The 15,941-nt window shown below is 48.9% G+C and overlaps 1 protein-coding gene across 1 annotated transcript; it reads right to left on the bottom strand.

The window, feature by feature from the left end:
- Nucleotides 1-8,030: 8,030 nt before the first annotated feature.
- LOC143816644 (protocadherin-8-like) lies at nucleotides 8,031-15,016 on the bottom strand. Its single transcript, XM_077297287.1, has 3 exons — nucleotides 12,476-15,016; nucleotides 12,197-12,404; nucleotides 8,031-10,693 (listed from the first exon to the last, which is right to left on the bottom strand). The coding sequence occupies exons 1-3, from the start codon at nucleotides 14,909-14,911 to the stop codon at nucleotides 10,287-10,289; spliced, it is 3,051 nt and encodes a 1,016-aa protein (XP_077153402.1). The 5' UTR covers nucleotides 14,912-15,016; the 3' UTR covers nucleotides 8,031-10,286.
- Nucleotides 15,017-15,941: the final 925 nt, after the last annotated feature.

Raw genomic sequence — 15,941 nt, 5'->3', positions numbered from 1 at the left:
TTGATCGATAACAGATGGGTGAGTGACAGCTGTAGGCCTGGTGCTCTGAGAGCCCTGCCAAATTCAGGCAACACACATGAAGGAGACCTAATTTAAAGTCCAAACATTTCCAAAAATTAGGGGCACACACTAGGAAGCACGTCATCAATTGACCTACAGTAGAAATTTGATAATGGCACAGCAGCAGTCAGCCATGGGCAATGCATAAGGAATGAGGGTCTTGGCCAGTACTTACAGCTTTGGATTTTAATTTAAATTAAGACTAAGTGGGTGAACAATCATTGTAAGCCTTCTGAGCTAGGAGCCTCGATATCTCATGCAACAGCTCACACTGCTTTTCTTCTCAGCCACACTCAGGTGCCACAAACATCAGTTTCGTGATTACTATTGGTAGAGAAATGTAAGGACAGTAACACAGGTTGTTGACTGATCAATTAACCCACAGTTGAAATTTGAAAATGTTACAGCAGCAGTCAGCCATGGGCCATGCATGAGGTATTGGGGTCTGGGCCAGCATTTAGAGCTTTGATTTTAAGTTTAAATTAAGACGAGTTGGGTGTGTGACCGGGGTAAGCCTGCTGTGCTGGGAGCCATGATACCTCATGCAACAGCTTAAACTGTTTTTCTGTTCAGCCACAATCAGGTGGCACAAATATCAACTTGGTAGACCACTAATGTTATAAAAATGTAAAGTTAGTAACACAGGTAGATGACTGATCAATTGACCCACAGTAGAAATTTTAGAATGGCACAGCAGCAGTCAGCCATGGGCCATGCATGAGGTATAAGGCTATGTGCACACGTTCAGGATTTCTTGCAGAAAATTCCTGAGAATTCCGGACATTTTCTGCAAGAAATCCGCAAGAAAACCGCATGCGATTTTGCAGCGTTTTTGCCGCGTTTTTGCCGCGGTTTTTTCCGGAAACTTCCCAATGCATTTTGGAGTGGGAAATCCGCAAAAAAAACGCAAAAAGATAGAGCATGTCCGGATTTTGTGCTGTATGCGTTTTTTTTGCGGAAAAAAACGCATCATGTGCACAAAACATGCGGAATTCATTAAAAATGATAGGATGCATAATGTATGCAGATTATTTGCGGTTTTATAGCGTTTTTATAGGGAAAAAACGCGAAAAAACCGCGAATAATCTGCAACGTGTGAACACAGCCTTAGGGTCTGGGCCAGCATTTAGAGCTTTGAAATTAAAGGGAACCTGTCACCACGTTTTTGGAAGATGGGATAAAAATAGCGTTAAATAGGGGCAGAGGTGGGCGTTACATTAGTGTGTTTGTTATGCGTTTATTACCCACCTAAGTTGCCGAAATACCTTTGCAAAGTCTCCGTTTTCGCCTGTCAATCAGGCTGGTCTGGTCAAAAGGGCGTTGTCTTCCCCCAGATTTTGCGTAGTTTTCCGTTGGTGGCGTAGTGGTGTGCGCATGCCCAAGGTCCCGAATCCTCTGCCAGGGGATTTAAAAGAGCGCGCTGTTCGTTTTCATTGGTGATCGGTGGGCGCGGCCATCTTCCTTTGGCCGCGCGTGCGCAGAAGCGGCGCTCTGCTGGCCGCGGCTTCAGGAAAATGGACGCGGGATGCCGCGCGTGCGCAGATGGATATCGCGGCGGCCATTTTCCTGAAGCCGCGGCCAGCAGAGCGCCGCTTCTGCGCACGCGCGGCCAAAGGAAGATGGCCGCGCCCACCGATCACCAATGAAAACGAACAGCGCGCTCTTTTAAATCCCCTGGCAGAGGATTCGGGACCTTGGGCATGCGCACACCACTACGCCACCAACGGAAAACTACGCAAAATCTGGGGGAAGACAACGCCCTTTTGACCAGACCAGCCTGATTGACAGGCGAAAACGGAGACTTTGCAAAGGTATTTCGGCAACTTAGGTGGGTAATAAACGCATAACAAACACACTAATGTAATGCCCACCTCTGCCCCTATTTAACGCTATTTTTATCCCATCTTCCAAAAACGTGGTGACAGGTTCCCTTTAAGTTTAAATTAAGAGGAGGTGGGTGAGGGACCAATGTAAGCCTGCTGTGCTAGGAGCTCTGATACTTGATGCCCAAACTGCTTTTCTGCTCAGCCACATTCAGGTGACACAAATATCAGCTTTGTGGACTGCTATTATTAGAAACATTTAAGGATAGTAATATACTGTAGGTAGTTGACTGAAAGTAAGTGCAAGCCTGCCGGTCTCGAATCCCTACTGCTACTGGCAACACCCATGAAGGAGACCCGACTTGGAGTCTCCACTATTCAAAAAATTATTACCACACACCACTAAAGTGGCATCAATTTTCTCATAGTAAAAATATTATAATGGGGCTCTAGCAACCCTTCCACTACAGGCAACCCACCAGATGCAGACCCAACTTGGAGACAGGCATTGCTCAAACTCGGCCTGGATAGCTGTCCACAACTCTTGAGCTGTGTGACTGCGATCTCCAATGCATAATAATTTAAACACTGCCTGACTACAATGTGCCGTTTGAGCAGTACAGAGGTGGGGGATTCTTTCTGCACTGTTGAGACGCGTGTCTCATTAAGGGAGAGGTTGAGGGTGCAGGTGGAGGTCCTAGATGAGGTGGAGGAGGCAGAAGCAGTGGAGGAAGTGTTACAGAGGTTTGTCCCACAAGCCATGGGGATTCCAAGAATTGTGGAGCAGCCCCTTGCCCCCACAGCCACCAGAATTACCCAGTGCTCAGTCAGCGAGATGTAACGCCCCTGGCCATGTTTGCTCGTCCAGGTGTCAGTGGTGAAATGCACCCTGGCAGACATAGATTTTTTCAAAGAGCAGGTGATGTTGTCTGCGACATGCTGATATAGAGCAGGCACAGCTTTCTTAGAGAAGTAATGGTGACTGAGCAACTGGTACTGGGGGACTGTGATGGCCATCAGTTTTCGGAAACTATCTGAATCCACCAGGCGCAAAGGCAACATTTCTGTGGCCAACAGATTGGCTATGGTGGAGTTCAAGTTCTTAGCTTTGGCATGTGTAGGAGGAAACACTATTTTATGTGACCACAACTGCGGGACAGAGGGCTGGCTGCTGCGCTGAGAATGTGGAGTAGGGTGAACACGACAAACTGTTGGACTGTGAGTGAGTTGCAGGCGGAGATGTTATGGTGGATTGAGAAATGTGGTGTGCTCGGTGAAACAAAAACAGCAGGTATCTCCACTTCCATAACAGCTGATGGGCTCTCACTCACCCAACTGTAGGGAGCAAACAAGTGGAGGTTCAGTGGCCAGAGAGCTGTGTGAGAACACTTGCCATGGTGACACAGTAGATGCGGTTGATGGGCCGGATGGTGGTTGGAGTGGCACGCTAGTCCGCATTTCAGCGCAGTGAGATTCATAGGCTAATGCATTTTGATCACACGTGTGCCGGTTCGTGCATGTAGTTCTCAAATTATTGCAATTTTTGCCTCTAGCGAGTCGTTTTTTTGCAAAGGTGGCAGATAACGTGAGTTGGGTCATCCTTTGTGGTCTCAAAAAAGGCCAAGGCAAGGCAACCCTTGCCGCCCTTGCGAACTGCAGACCTATGACAGCTGCTGGTCACAACCAGAGTTGTGGCTGAGGATACAGTGCTTCTCGTGGTTGCATCACTCCGTGTCTGTGCAGCAAGCCGCAACATAACCTTGTCTTCCTCCTCCACCTCCTCTGCTGAGCTACTGAACTGCATGCCTATGGGTTAACACCAAGTGGGATCTACAACCTCATTCTCTGTTCTTCAACTCATCGCCCTGAGAGTCACCCTCCTCTTCTTCCTGCCCGGACAGTACAGTACAGTCCATGTGCACCTCATGTATCTGAGTCTCATCAGAATCACCTTCACCCATGAGGGTTATTGCCTGGTGATGTGGATCTGGATTGTCATCGGACCTTACTTAATCCGGCCCCAGATACAACTGAAAAAATTGTTTGGGCATTTGTGCAGATGTTTTCCTCCTCTTGATTCTGTGAATCTTTGGAGCAGACCTCTAATGCCCATAGAATAGATTGTGCGAACAGCTCTGCAGACTCGCCCATTTGTGGTTCCCCACAGTCAGTTGGGAGGTTGGAGAGTTGTGACACGGGGGGAAACAAGGGTAATTGGGGTGCCACCCCTGAGGATTGTACTGTGTGTGATGTTAAGGTTGAGGAAGAGGAGAGGCCACATAATGCAGCACTTGCAATCCACTGGAGCACATGCTCCTTCTGGCCCTCATTTACAAGGCGTACCGCTGTGCAGCTGTCAAAGAAAGGGAGTGGAGTAGCCCTTCCAGTAACAGATGTTGTCAGTTGTCTTTGGAAAGGATGAGATGATGTTTGTTCAGTAGAGCTTTCAGTAACATTATCACCTAACCCGTGTACACTTTGAACACCAAGCCTATTCCCCCTTCCACCATGACCTTGATTTTTCCCACTCATGTTGGATGTACCCTTCCCCTCTTTTAACCAGCTGTTTCACAACACTAGGCCCAGAATTGTGTGAGTCACCTTTCACTAAATTAACAATCAGTATATATTTGCTGATATAGTGTGTCTGGACTACACTATTAGCAGAAAGGATTCAAATTCAGATATATAATCTGGTATCTGGACCACACTATTAGCAGGAAGGATTTAGATTTAGAAATGTGGCCTGATATCTGGGCCACATTATTAGCAGAAAGGATTTAGATTTAGAAATTGTGATGCTTCTCACTTCTCACGGCCAAGCTGTTAGTCAGTATAGTCAAGGAGTCCAAGGTCAGAAGCCAGGAGGGTATGTGATAAACAGAAGGAAGAGACAAAAGCGTAGTCAGGTAATGTACCGAGGTCAGAATACCAGGATATCTGATCAGAGCGTAAGGGGTTAAACAGATGGATGGTCAGAACGAGGTCGAAGGTGAGGCAATGAAAGATCAAAATACAGAAGTTAAGGCACTGAGGAAACAACCCACATTAGGCTAAATGTACATCTGGCAGTGGGCTAGGAGAAACAGCTCAGTAAAGTAGCATGGCAATCATCTGGGATAATGAACACTTGGAGACAGCTAGCACCTCCTAGCCTCAGACTGGATAGTCAAACTGTCAATCAACACACTGACAGCTCAGCACACCTTGCACCAAATTGGAAGGCTGAGCTGTCAATAACTGTATCCAGACACACTGAGAGGTGTAACTATGACAGAAATGTTGCCTGGTGAATGGACCACACTATTAGCAGAAAGGATTTAGATTCTGATGTGTGGCCTGGTCTCTGTCCCACACTGTTAGCACAGTTTAGAAGATGGAAGGTTGATATCACACAGGATCTTATCTATCTGAACTATCTGACTACGTGCAGGAGCAGCCTCTTTGCGCTGTTACACTGCCAAAATGGAACAAAACCAACATGTCCGCTTTTTATATGAAGAGGGACATGTGACTTTGGTAGCCAATGACAGAAGCCCTTGTGTCTGGACATTCTGTATGGTTTCTGCAATCTGATTGGCTGCCAGAATCTCTACACATTAATTTAATTTTTTAAAAATACAGTCTGCCGCTACACTGACCTCTCCACACCCCCTCATCAAACACGTCCCACCTCCCGCTAATCATACAGCACCACAGTACTAGGCAAAGTCTTAACAAAAGCATTAAGGGACACTTGATCATTTACCGAACTTTGGCCAAATTTTGCCGATTTTGAGGAAAATGCTCGGGAATCCAAATATGCAATTTGCGATTGGCGAACGTTTTCCGAACAAGTTCGCTCATCTCTACTTAGAAGCATAGAAGAAAAAGAAAAGAAAAATATTCGAACATGTCAGACAACCTTTCTTTCCTCGTATAAGCAGAAAGATAAGAAACCCGCAGTGTTAATGGTATTGGCAGCATGGTGTTTCCATACACAGGTGAATACAGATGTTGGTGAGAAACTTACACCTTACACTGACGTCACATTGATATTAAATTATCCCTTCTTGAAATTGTTGGCAGTTTTCCAACTAAATATTACTACTTGAGCATCCAAAAACTCCAGGACAGTCCCGAAAAATACGGCACTTTTTTGCCATGTGTATAAAAAAATATAAGGTGTCTGTGATTTTTTTTTTAAGCTGAAAAAACGTAAATTATTTTTATTGTAATTTTCATCCAGTTTACAGTGAATGCAGCTGATGTCTTCCTATCAGAAGGTTGAGCTCTATACATGCATCAATCGTAATGAGAATGATTTATTATGGTTTTACCAATGTGTCCATAAAAAATATTGTCTGTGATTTTTTGGGAAGTTGTTCAGAAAAAATAAAAAGTCAAGTTGGCAACCTTGCTACTACTATTACTACTAATAATTAAAGCTCGCTTGTATTTCATCATCTACTTCTTGTCCGTGCTGGTTTTAATACATTTTGAGGAGCTGTTTGTGCTCCACAACTTCTCTGATGTTGCTGCCTTTTTACACTTTCACTACTGTATTTGTTCACTGAGTCATTCAGTTTGCTTTCTTCTTCACTCTCTTTAAAAAGGAATCTGTCCTCAGGTTTTTGCAAGCAATTCTGTGAGCAGCGTAATGTAGAGACAGAGACCCTGATTCCAGCAATGTGTCACTTACTTGGCTGCTTGGTGCAGGTTTGATAAAATCAACATTTTATCAGCAGAAGATTATCACTAGAAAACTAAAACTTGTTGCCATGTAGTCCTCCATATTCATGAGCTCTGTATAACTCCGCCCTCACCACTTATTGGCAGATTTCTGCCTATGCACAGAGTAGAGAAGTCTGTCAATCTGTGGTGGGGGCGGGGTTATACAGAACTCAGCTTTAGGCTGCCGTCACACTAGCAGTATTTGGTCAGTATTTTACATCAGAATTTGTAAGCCAAAACCAGGAATGGGTGATAAATGCAGATGTGGTGCACATGTTTCTATTATACTTTTCCTCTAATTGTTCCACTCCTGGTTTTGGCTTACAAATACTGATGTAAAATACTGACCAAATACTGCTAGTGTGACGGCAGCCTTAGAGAACTGTAGCAGAGAGGACTATGCTTTTATCAAAGCTACAACACACACCCTAGGAAGTGATTCATCACTGGAATCAGGGTCTCTGTCCCTGCATCATTTGGCTATCAGATGAGGCAGAAACCTGGTGACATATTTGCTTTAACTGTAAAACACCTCTGTGCCTTCTATGGCTACTTATTAGAACACACTACGTGTACTGTAGATTAGAACAAAAGGAGAAGGCACTGCAACATGGAGATGGAAACAAACACATAACATCCTAGGGGCCAACAATAGAAATGCCTACAATATGCCTGTGCATTTATTTCATTGGGATTAGTCTAGAAAGAACAAGCTTTAAAATTATCATACCAAAATATATGGGCCTCATATATCAAAACTGTCTAAGGATAAGTTCACACTGGACGTTTTTGCTGCATTTTTTTATGCTAATTTTCAGCTGCCTTTTACAGTACCAGCAAAGCCTAGGAGATTTCAGAAATCTCATGCACACACATTAGTTTTTGTCATCAGTATTTTGTGCTTTGCTTGGTTTTTCTGGACATAGAGCATGTCACTTCTTTCAGCGTTTTTCACCCATTGACTTTGATGGGTAATGAAAAAAAAAACACTGAAAAAAACGCAGTTATCAGGTTTTGCTGCTTTTTTGTGCCAAAACCTGATTCTATAGAAAAGGCCTTTTTTTTAACACTAAACATTATCAGCATGTGCAAGAGACAAGTCTAGCATGCCAAAACTACAGCAAAAAACACACAAAAAATGTTGTGAAAAATGCAAGAAAAACCTGTTTTTTTTCTGCCAAGAGATCAGGTTTTGCTGCAGAAAAAAACTGCCTAGTGTGAACTTACCCTAATAAAAAGTGTTGCGGCAAGAGCAGCCAAACAGAGCCCAACTTTCATTTTTTATACAACTGTAGTAAAATGAAAGCAGCTCCATGATTGGTTTTGATAAATCTGCTGGATGCTGTTTCAGTACCCTAAGGCAAGCTACCACAAGGAATGTACACCTATTACTAAAAATGCAGAATGTGCTGGAGATTTTATCAGGAAGTTATTGACAATTCACAAATACTTTATTATTGTGTTTGATGGTGACATCAATCATTGTAATAAAAACCCATTAACATTGTATATGGTCCACTGGTGCATAATCTACAACTCACACTTTTCAGGTCAAGTATTTTCAAGGATTGTATAAAAAAAAAAAAAAAAAAAGTACATTGCAACATATACATTTCAAGTGACTTAAGTTCGGAATTGTACTCATACACGTAGTTCCTTTGGCAATACTTTTTCTTTGAAAACTTTTCGTACAAAAATAGAACAATATTTCCCATTATTTACAAACTTATTACAAGTACACTGTAGTCATGTAATTATTTCACTACCAAATGGCAAGCCGTGTGTGAGATCAGAGCAAAAAAACACACAGTAAAAAAATTAAATACTGCACATTTCATAAAAATTACAGAAACGTCAAACAATATTTGTTTTACTTCTATCAAATGATACTGACCTGACGGGAATGGTATCCCACCGTTTTTTTTTTTCTTTGATTTTAAGGCACATTGGGGGGAAATTATCAACATTTTTTGCCCTAATGCAAAAGTTACTCTTGGTCGGCACAAATCAATTCTATTTAATAAATAAATAAAAAAATATTTATGTATTTGAAAATGTTTCATTTGGTGGAATCATTTTGTGCCTCTAGAGACTTTGATAGATTCCTCCCACTGTTTCTATGAGCGTATGTGTGAATGGATGGGAGAAATATACCAGCACACCGGCCGCGGTTTATCCAGGTACAAGTACACTTCCAGAATGCGAGCACTGGTCTGGTCACACATGGCAGAATGTCACACACACGACTGATACATCTGATTGATTTCATAAGTGAAGAGTATAGATCTTTATACAGAGCGGATATGTCCACGTAGCTGCCATACAGGCAAATGGTTTTGCACTTGGGTTTCGAAAAGTACAAGGAAATATGAAATATCTTAATGCAAGACGAGAAATGTTATTCGTAGTGAAGGGTTAATATTGGAGTGATTTTCCACTGTGTCTGTGGAATTTGGGTCTGAAAGGTGATGGATACGACTCTGTACAATGATTAATAGTGGTTGCATTTACCGTATAGGCAAAGTAGTGCAGCATAGTTTAGGGTAGCAGCAAAGAAATGGGGGAATGTTCTTTTTATTGTTATTTTTTCCACTATTTGGGCTCGTTAACATGATCGTATATTCAGTCTGTGCCCTGTCCATGAAAAGAACAGACAGCTCTCGGACCAATGTTATTCAATCCATGGGGCAATGCATGATTTTACTGCAGAAATCAGATGAAAATCAACCATAAAAGTCTATGGGTGAGCGGAAAAAAAAAATAATAGGATGCCACAGTAAAGCATCCGATCTTTATAAAGGGTGGGCCATGTATATAGATACACCGAAATAAAATGGGAATGGTTGGTGATATCAACTTCCTGTTTGTGGCACATTAGCATATGGGAGGGGGAAACATTTCAAGATGGGTGGTGACCATGGCGGCCATTTTGGGTGTATCTTTATAAATGGCCCACCCAGATGTATCCATATAAATGGCCCACCCTGTAGTTCCCCAATGGGGACAGTGCCGATAATGTCTGTAAAGTGCTGTGGAATTAATGGCGCTATATAAGTGAGTAAAATAAATAAATAAAAGATTAATAACTGATGTTGTAAAAAAAACAGACAAGTGAGAAAAAATAAAAAAATCGCCCCACTTTTGTAGATGAAACAGATCGGTTTTTTTATACGCTCGTGTGAACCTGGCCTTTTGGTATTACTTTTTTGCACTAGTCCAGTTTTCCACTAAGATGGAGGAGAGATTGTGGGGCAGGAAAAGAAATCATAAATAAGGTCTATTTACAACAATGTTCATCTCATTTATGAAAACTAAAGCAAAAAAAATAAATAAAAGGTAAGATGTTGCCAATGCCAGTCAATAAATGAATGATGAAACCCGATTGGCTGTTCTGTGTAGCGCCATCTTTAGGCCGGCGCTGGTTTTCATCACTGACGTGCCATGTTTGTTGATCTGTAATAACTTACAACCTGCGATGGGAATTTCTGTCTTGCGTTGTTTATGTTGAATTCATCAGTAGAAATGATGATTTTTTGACAATGATGTAATTGGAAGACTTTGTAATAAATGACCTCATAGACATCACTTGAACGATGGCAGATGAAGCGCATTAAGACTTCTTGTACCCAAATAACGGATCCTTATGAACTATGGTCAATAACGAGTTCTGGAGTCCCATGTACAGGTCCACTAGAGTTCGTCCTGCTCGCAGGTGGTGTCCTGTGGTGGCACGTACCTACTGGGGCCGGGAGACTTGTACAGAGGCATGCTGATCTCCTGCAGATCGGGGAGCCGGCCAGATCTCGGAGGGGAAATTAAATTAATGGTCCTGCTCTCATAGTCTTTGGGCGGCACCTTCTCATACACACACTGGAGGCCGCCTGGTTTTTGGAGGTGTGCTTGAGCTGAGGATTGGTAATAGTTATCTCTGTGCAGAGGGTCTCGGGGGAGAGAGGTGCTCTTGCCAAAGCTGGAGACTGACAGCTGGCCTGTGTGCATGGCTGCCGGGTGGATGTTTGGGGGTCTCCCACACGATGGACTCCAACAACGGTCAGAATGGCCGAGGATCTTGCACTCCGTGGTACAGGCCCAAAGTCCTACAGTAAGAAGAGCAGCAGTTAGAGAGCAGCAAGGGAACGATGGAGATGGAAGGGTCACGATGCTGGAGAATAGATTCATGTTTATATATTTACTGGCACATCACACAACAGATTCTTACTGTCTGAAGACCGGCAGATTGGACACATCCTCACCTTACTATTACTATCCTCTCTCAGCAGACGCACAACTACTTATAGCTTATGGACTTCAATGTATTATGGATTGTTTGACAGTAAGATTATCAAGGGAAGATCTGTAAATTGACCTTCACTCTCACTTTCCATAGGGGAATATACTGTATATATTGCAGGTGACTGATGTATCTTATCTTGCTGCAATAGATACAATTATAGTGATAGATACAGATGGAAGAGGTGAGAGGCTGGGAGAGAGAGAGAGAGAGACGGACAGAAGGATGGATGGAGGGAGATAGACAGACAGATAGACAGACAGACAGGGTTGATGGGCACACATGAATTGGCCAATCTAAGAACCTTCATTTTTGTAAGTAAATCTTCCTTCGTAGCAACACGGCTTAGATTTTATGTTTTCAGTGTTTGCATACAGAGGCGCTGTGCTTCCTTATTACATGTAATGCAGTCATCACAGCTTGCACCTAGTCACATTCAGGAGGAGCTGCTCAGGTTTTCCTTTAGATAGATATAGAAAAATAGATAGAAAGATGATAGATAGATGATAGATAGATAGATACTAGATAGATAGATGATTGATAGATAGAATAGACAAATGACAGACAGGTAGCCCCTCCCCCTGTGGCCGCCCCTCCCCCCGTGGCCCCTCTCTTCCCCTGTGGCCCCCCTCTCTCCCCCTGTGGCCCCCCCTCTCCCCCTGTGGCCCCTCTCTTCCCCTGTGGCTCCTCTCCCCCTGTGGCCCCTCTCTCCCCCTGTGCCCCCCCCCCTATCCCCCTGTGGCCCCTCTCCCCCTGTGCCCCCCCCTATCCCCCTGTGGCCCCCCTCTCCCCCTGTGGCCCCTCTCTTCCCCTGTGGCTCCTCTCCCCCTGTGGCCCCTCTCTCCCCCTGTGCCCCCCCCCCTATCCCCCTGTGGCCCCTCTCCCCCCCCTGTGGCCCCTCTCTCCCCCTGTGCCCCCCCCTATCCCCCTGTGGCCCCTCTCCCCCTGTGGCCCCTCTCTCCCCCTGTGCCCCCCCCCCTATCCCCCTGTGGCCCCTCTCCCCCTGTGCCCCCCCCTATCCCCCTGTGGCCCCCCTCTCCCCCTGTGGCCCCTCTCTTCCCCTGTGGCTCCTCTCCCCCTGTGGCCCCTCTCTCCCCCTGTGCCCCCCCCCCTATCCCCCTGTGGCCCCTCTCCCCCCCCTGTGGCCCCTCTCTCCCCCTGTGCCCCCCCCTATCCCCCTGTGGCCCCTCTCCCCCTGTGGCCCCTCTCTCCCCCTGTGCCCCCCCCCCTATCCCCCTGTGGCCCCTCTCCCCCTGTGCCCCCCCCTCTCCCCCTGTGGCCCCTCCCCCCCTGTGGCCCCTCTCCTCACCCGTCTGCATGTGGTTGATGAGGTCCTTCTTCAGGGCGTCCCCGCTGATGTCGGAGTCGCTGTCGTTGAAGTCGCTGTCCCCTTTGCCGCTGTCCTTCCCGCTGAATTTCTCGGCTTCGCGGATGGTGATGGTGTTGAATGAGTGGCCCTTCCACACTGTGACCGTGGGGCCGCCTTCCTTGCCGTAGCCGGGGGCCGGGGCATAGCTCTGCGGAGAGAAGCGGTTAGAGCGCGGAGTAGCGCGGCCCCTCTCCCCCGCAGGAGGGCGCTCTGCCTTACCTCGCTGCCGGCGGTCCTCAGCCGCTTCTGGGGGTCGTACAGGCAGGTGCTGCAGGTCTCCTCCGCGCCGGCCGCCTCCGGGGCTGCTGCTGCTGCTGCCGCCGGCGCCTCGGTGCCTGTGAAGGGCACGGCGTTGGGGAAGGGCCGGGCGTCGAACAGGTTGCCCTTCTGGCTGGCGATGAGCTCCTCGTCGTCCTGCTCGCCCTTCTCCAGCTCCGAGATGTCGCGCTCGCCCTTGCCCGCCTTGCTCTCCTTGCGGCGCTTGCTGCAGGTGGTGGCGATGGTGATGATGGCGGCCAGCAGCAGGGTGCAGCTCCCGGCCAGGACGATGATCACGATCAGGGGAACGTCCCAGTGGGAAACTTTCTCCTCCCAGGAACTTGGCTGCATGACTTCGTGGTCGGCGGGCGGGGTGGCGGCGGTGACCAGGCAGCTGAGGGTGGCGGTGCTGGAGAGGGCGGGCCGGCCGTTGTCGGTGACGGTCACCACGGCCCGGTACACCTGCCCCAGGTCCTCGCTGACGTCCGCCGTCAGGTACAGCTCGCCGGTCGCCTTGTTGATGGAGAACAGGCGGCGCCCCTCCTCGGAGAGGCCGAAGGACAGCTCGGCATTAACCCCTTCGTCGGCGTCCTTGGCTTTCACCTGGGTGACGAGGTAGCCGTGCGGAGCCCGGGCCGGGATCACCACCTCCGCGGAGCCGTTGGCCAGCACGGGGTGCACGATGACGGGGGGGTTGTCGTTCTGGTCCACGATCTTCACCTTGATGACGGAGCTGCTGGAGAGCTGGGGGGCGCCGCCGTCAGCCGCCTGCACCCGCAGCTCCAGCTGCTGCAGAACCTCATAGTTGAAGCTCCTCAGGGCATAGATGGCCCCGGTGGCGGGATCCAGGGACACGTAGGTGGAGACCGGGGCTCCGTTCACTTCGGACTCCAGCAGCCTGTAGATGACTCTACCATTGTGCCCCAGGTCGGGGTCTCTGGCGACCACCGTGGTGATGTAGGCTCCGGGGGCATTGTTCTCCAGCACGGACACCTCGGACGCGGGCTTGGCGAACACCGGGGCATTGTCGTTCTCGTCGCTCACCCTGACGGTGTACTGCTTGATGGTCTTGAAGGGGGGCGCCCCCAGGTCCTCGGCCACCACCGTCAGGTTGTACTCGGCGATGCGCTCCCGGTCCAGGGCCGCGGTGCTGACGATCATGAAGCTGTCCTCGTACGCCTGCTGCAGGCGGAAGTGCTCGTGGCCGTACAGCGCGCACTGCACCTGGCCGTTGGGCCCCGAGTCCCTGTCCGTGGTGCTGACCAGGGCCACGAAGCTGTCCTTGGCGGCCGCCTCGGTGATGTAGGCGACCCCCGCGCTGGTGGAGGTCAGGGGGGTGATGCTGATGGCGGGGGCGTTGTCGTTCACATCCAGGACGTGCACCACCACCTTGCAGGTGGCCGTCAGCGGGTTTGGCCCCAGGTCCTGCGCTTGGACGTCGAACTCGTAGGTTTGCTTGGTCTCAAAGTCAACGTGCCCTTCCAGCGTGAGGCGGCCGGACTTGGGCTCGATGCTGAAGAGCTGGCGCACCTCCGGGGACACCTGGGGGCTGAAGCCGTACACGAGCTCCCCGTTGGCGCCTTCGTCGGGGTCCTCGGCGTGCAGGTCCAGCAGCAGGGAGCCCACGGGGGCGTCCTCCAGCAGCTCCACGGTCACGGCGCTCCGCTCAAACACCGGGCTGTTGTCGTTAAAGTCCAGGACGCGGATGGTAACCAGCGCGCTGCCGGAGCGCGCCGGGCTGCCCCCGTCCATGGCCACCAGCTCCAGGGTGTAAGCCGCCTGGCTCTCCCGGTCCAGCTCCTTCACCAGCAGCAGGTCGGCGTACTTCACCCCATCCGCCCGGGTCTGGACATCCAGGCTGAAGTGACTGTTGACCGAGATCTGGAAGCTCTGGATGGAGTTGGAGCCCACGTCCTCGTCCACGGCGATCTCCAGCGGGATCCTGGTGCCCACGGCCGCGCTCTCCGACACCTCCACCGGGATCTCCGCGCCGGGGAAGTGCGGGCTGTTGTCATTAATGTCCTTCACCTCCACCTCCACATGGATCAGCCGGAACTGCTCCTGGGAGAAGCTGACCACGTCCAGGGCGAGGCTACAGGTGGGCGCCTGGCGGCAGATCTGCTCCCGGTCCACCCGGTCCCCGATGCTCAGCTGGCCGTCCGTGTCCCGCAGCCGGATCAGCGAGCTGTTAAACTGCTTCATGAGGCGGAAACTTCCGTCCCCGGGCTGGCTGAGGTGCAGGTCCTCGGCGAGGGTCCCGATCACCGTGCCGGGCTCGTCCTCCTCATAAGTCCGGTACCGGATCGTCTTGCAGGTAGCGATGGCCACCAAGGTGACGAAGCCCAGAAGGCGATAGTGATTATTCCCGGAGGGGCGTCCGCTGCTCCCACAAGGCATTTTCCCCCGTCAGGCTCCCGCCGCAGGTGATCAGACGGGTGCAGGGGTCTATGGCGCCCGCATGAGCAGGAGCGATGCTCTGCCCGCACTAATGGGGGCTGTGTGTGGATCTGAGCGGGTCCGGACACTCTGAGGGGGGTTATATAAGCTCAGACATGCAAATCAGAGCACTCGGCAGCCAATCACAGGAGCCCCTCTGACACCATGCTCTTGAATTCTTCCCATTGCATTGATTTAACTATTTCACTGGTGTGAACAGCAGCAAAGACTGATGCGCCAAGACGTGGTGGGTCCTGCCAGCCACACAGGGGTTACTCCAGAAACTTAGCCGAGACGGCTTTTGTTTTGTCCATTTTCTTTTTCAAGGATGCAGAAGAGATGAGTGAAGGATACAGGAGCGACTATGAGAATGTGGCCCTAATGTGGGGCCAGTACCCCGGCCCAGCGACACACAACCACAGGGTACTCCCATCTCCAAGCTCCTAGCCCAACACGCAGCAGGTGGAATAGTAATCATATTAGCAAATACCTCCAATTAGCAATGTAGTATAGTTCTTCTGATTCGCCATGTGCCCTATCCAAAGCTAACTGTCACTATATAAGTGGTCGTATCCATGGCTCCTAAGCTACTGCCCTGCACATGGGGAATCAGAGGAACTATGCTACATTCCTAATTGGGGGTATTTGCTAATATTGTACATAGTGGGATAGGGTCTTGGAGATGGGAATACCCTGCCTACATGAGAATGTGCCCGTACTGTGGAGCAGGTGCCCGGCTATGTGCCAATGCACTCCCTCTAGAGCTGCCTAGTTACCCACCACCACATTTAGGCTGCGTGCACACATTGGGTTTTGTCGCTTTTTTTTTGCAGCCGATTTGTGATAACCTGATCCCAGCAAAGTGAATGTGTCAGGCACACGCCGAGTAGTTGCAGAAAGTAATCTGCAGCGTGTCAATTCTCTGTGCGTTTTTCATCATTGACTTCACTTAAATCAATCCAAGACGCGGCAAAAATAGGGCAAAAATGCC

The sequence above is a fragment of the Ranitomeya variabilis genome, chromosome 3, assembly GCF_051348905.1.
Source record: "Ranitomeya variabilis isolate aRanVar5 chromosome 3, aRanVar5.hap1, whole genome shotgun sequence".
Lineage (NCBI taxonomy): Eukaryota > Metazoa > Chordata > Amphibia > Anura > Dendrobatidae > Ranitomeya > Ranitomeya variabilis.
The sequence above is the reverse complement of the archived record's forward strand: the minus strand, read 5'-3'. Positions and strand labels throughout refer to the sequence as shown.

Excerpts from the sequence above, each read along its gene's own strand:
- LOC143816644 (XM_077297287.1), bottom strand. The coding sequence starts at position 14,911 with ATGCCTTGTGGGAGCAGCGGACGCCCCTCCGGGAATAATCACTATCGC. Across the intron at positions 12,405-12,475 it reads TGAGGACCGCCGGCAGCGAG|AGCTATGCCCCGGCCCCCGG; the intron begins GTAAGGCAGAGC and ends TTCTCTCCGCAG. Across the intron at positions 10,694-12,196 it reads CATCAACCACATGCAGACGG|GACTTTGGGCCTGTACCACG; the intron begins GTGAGGAGAGGG and ends TTCTTACTGTAG.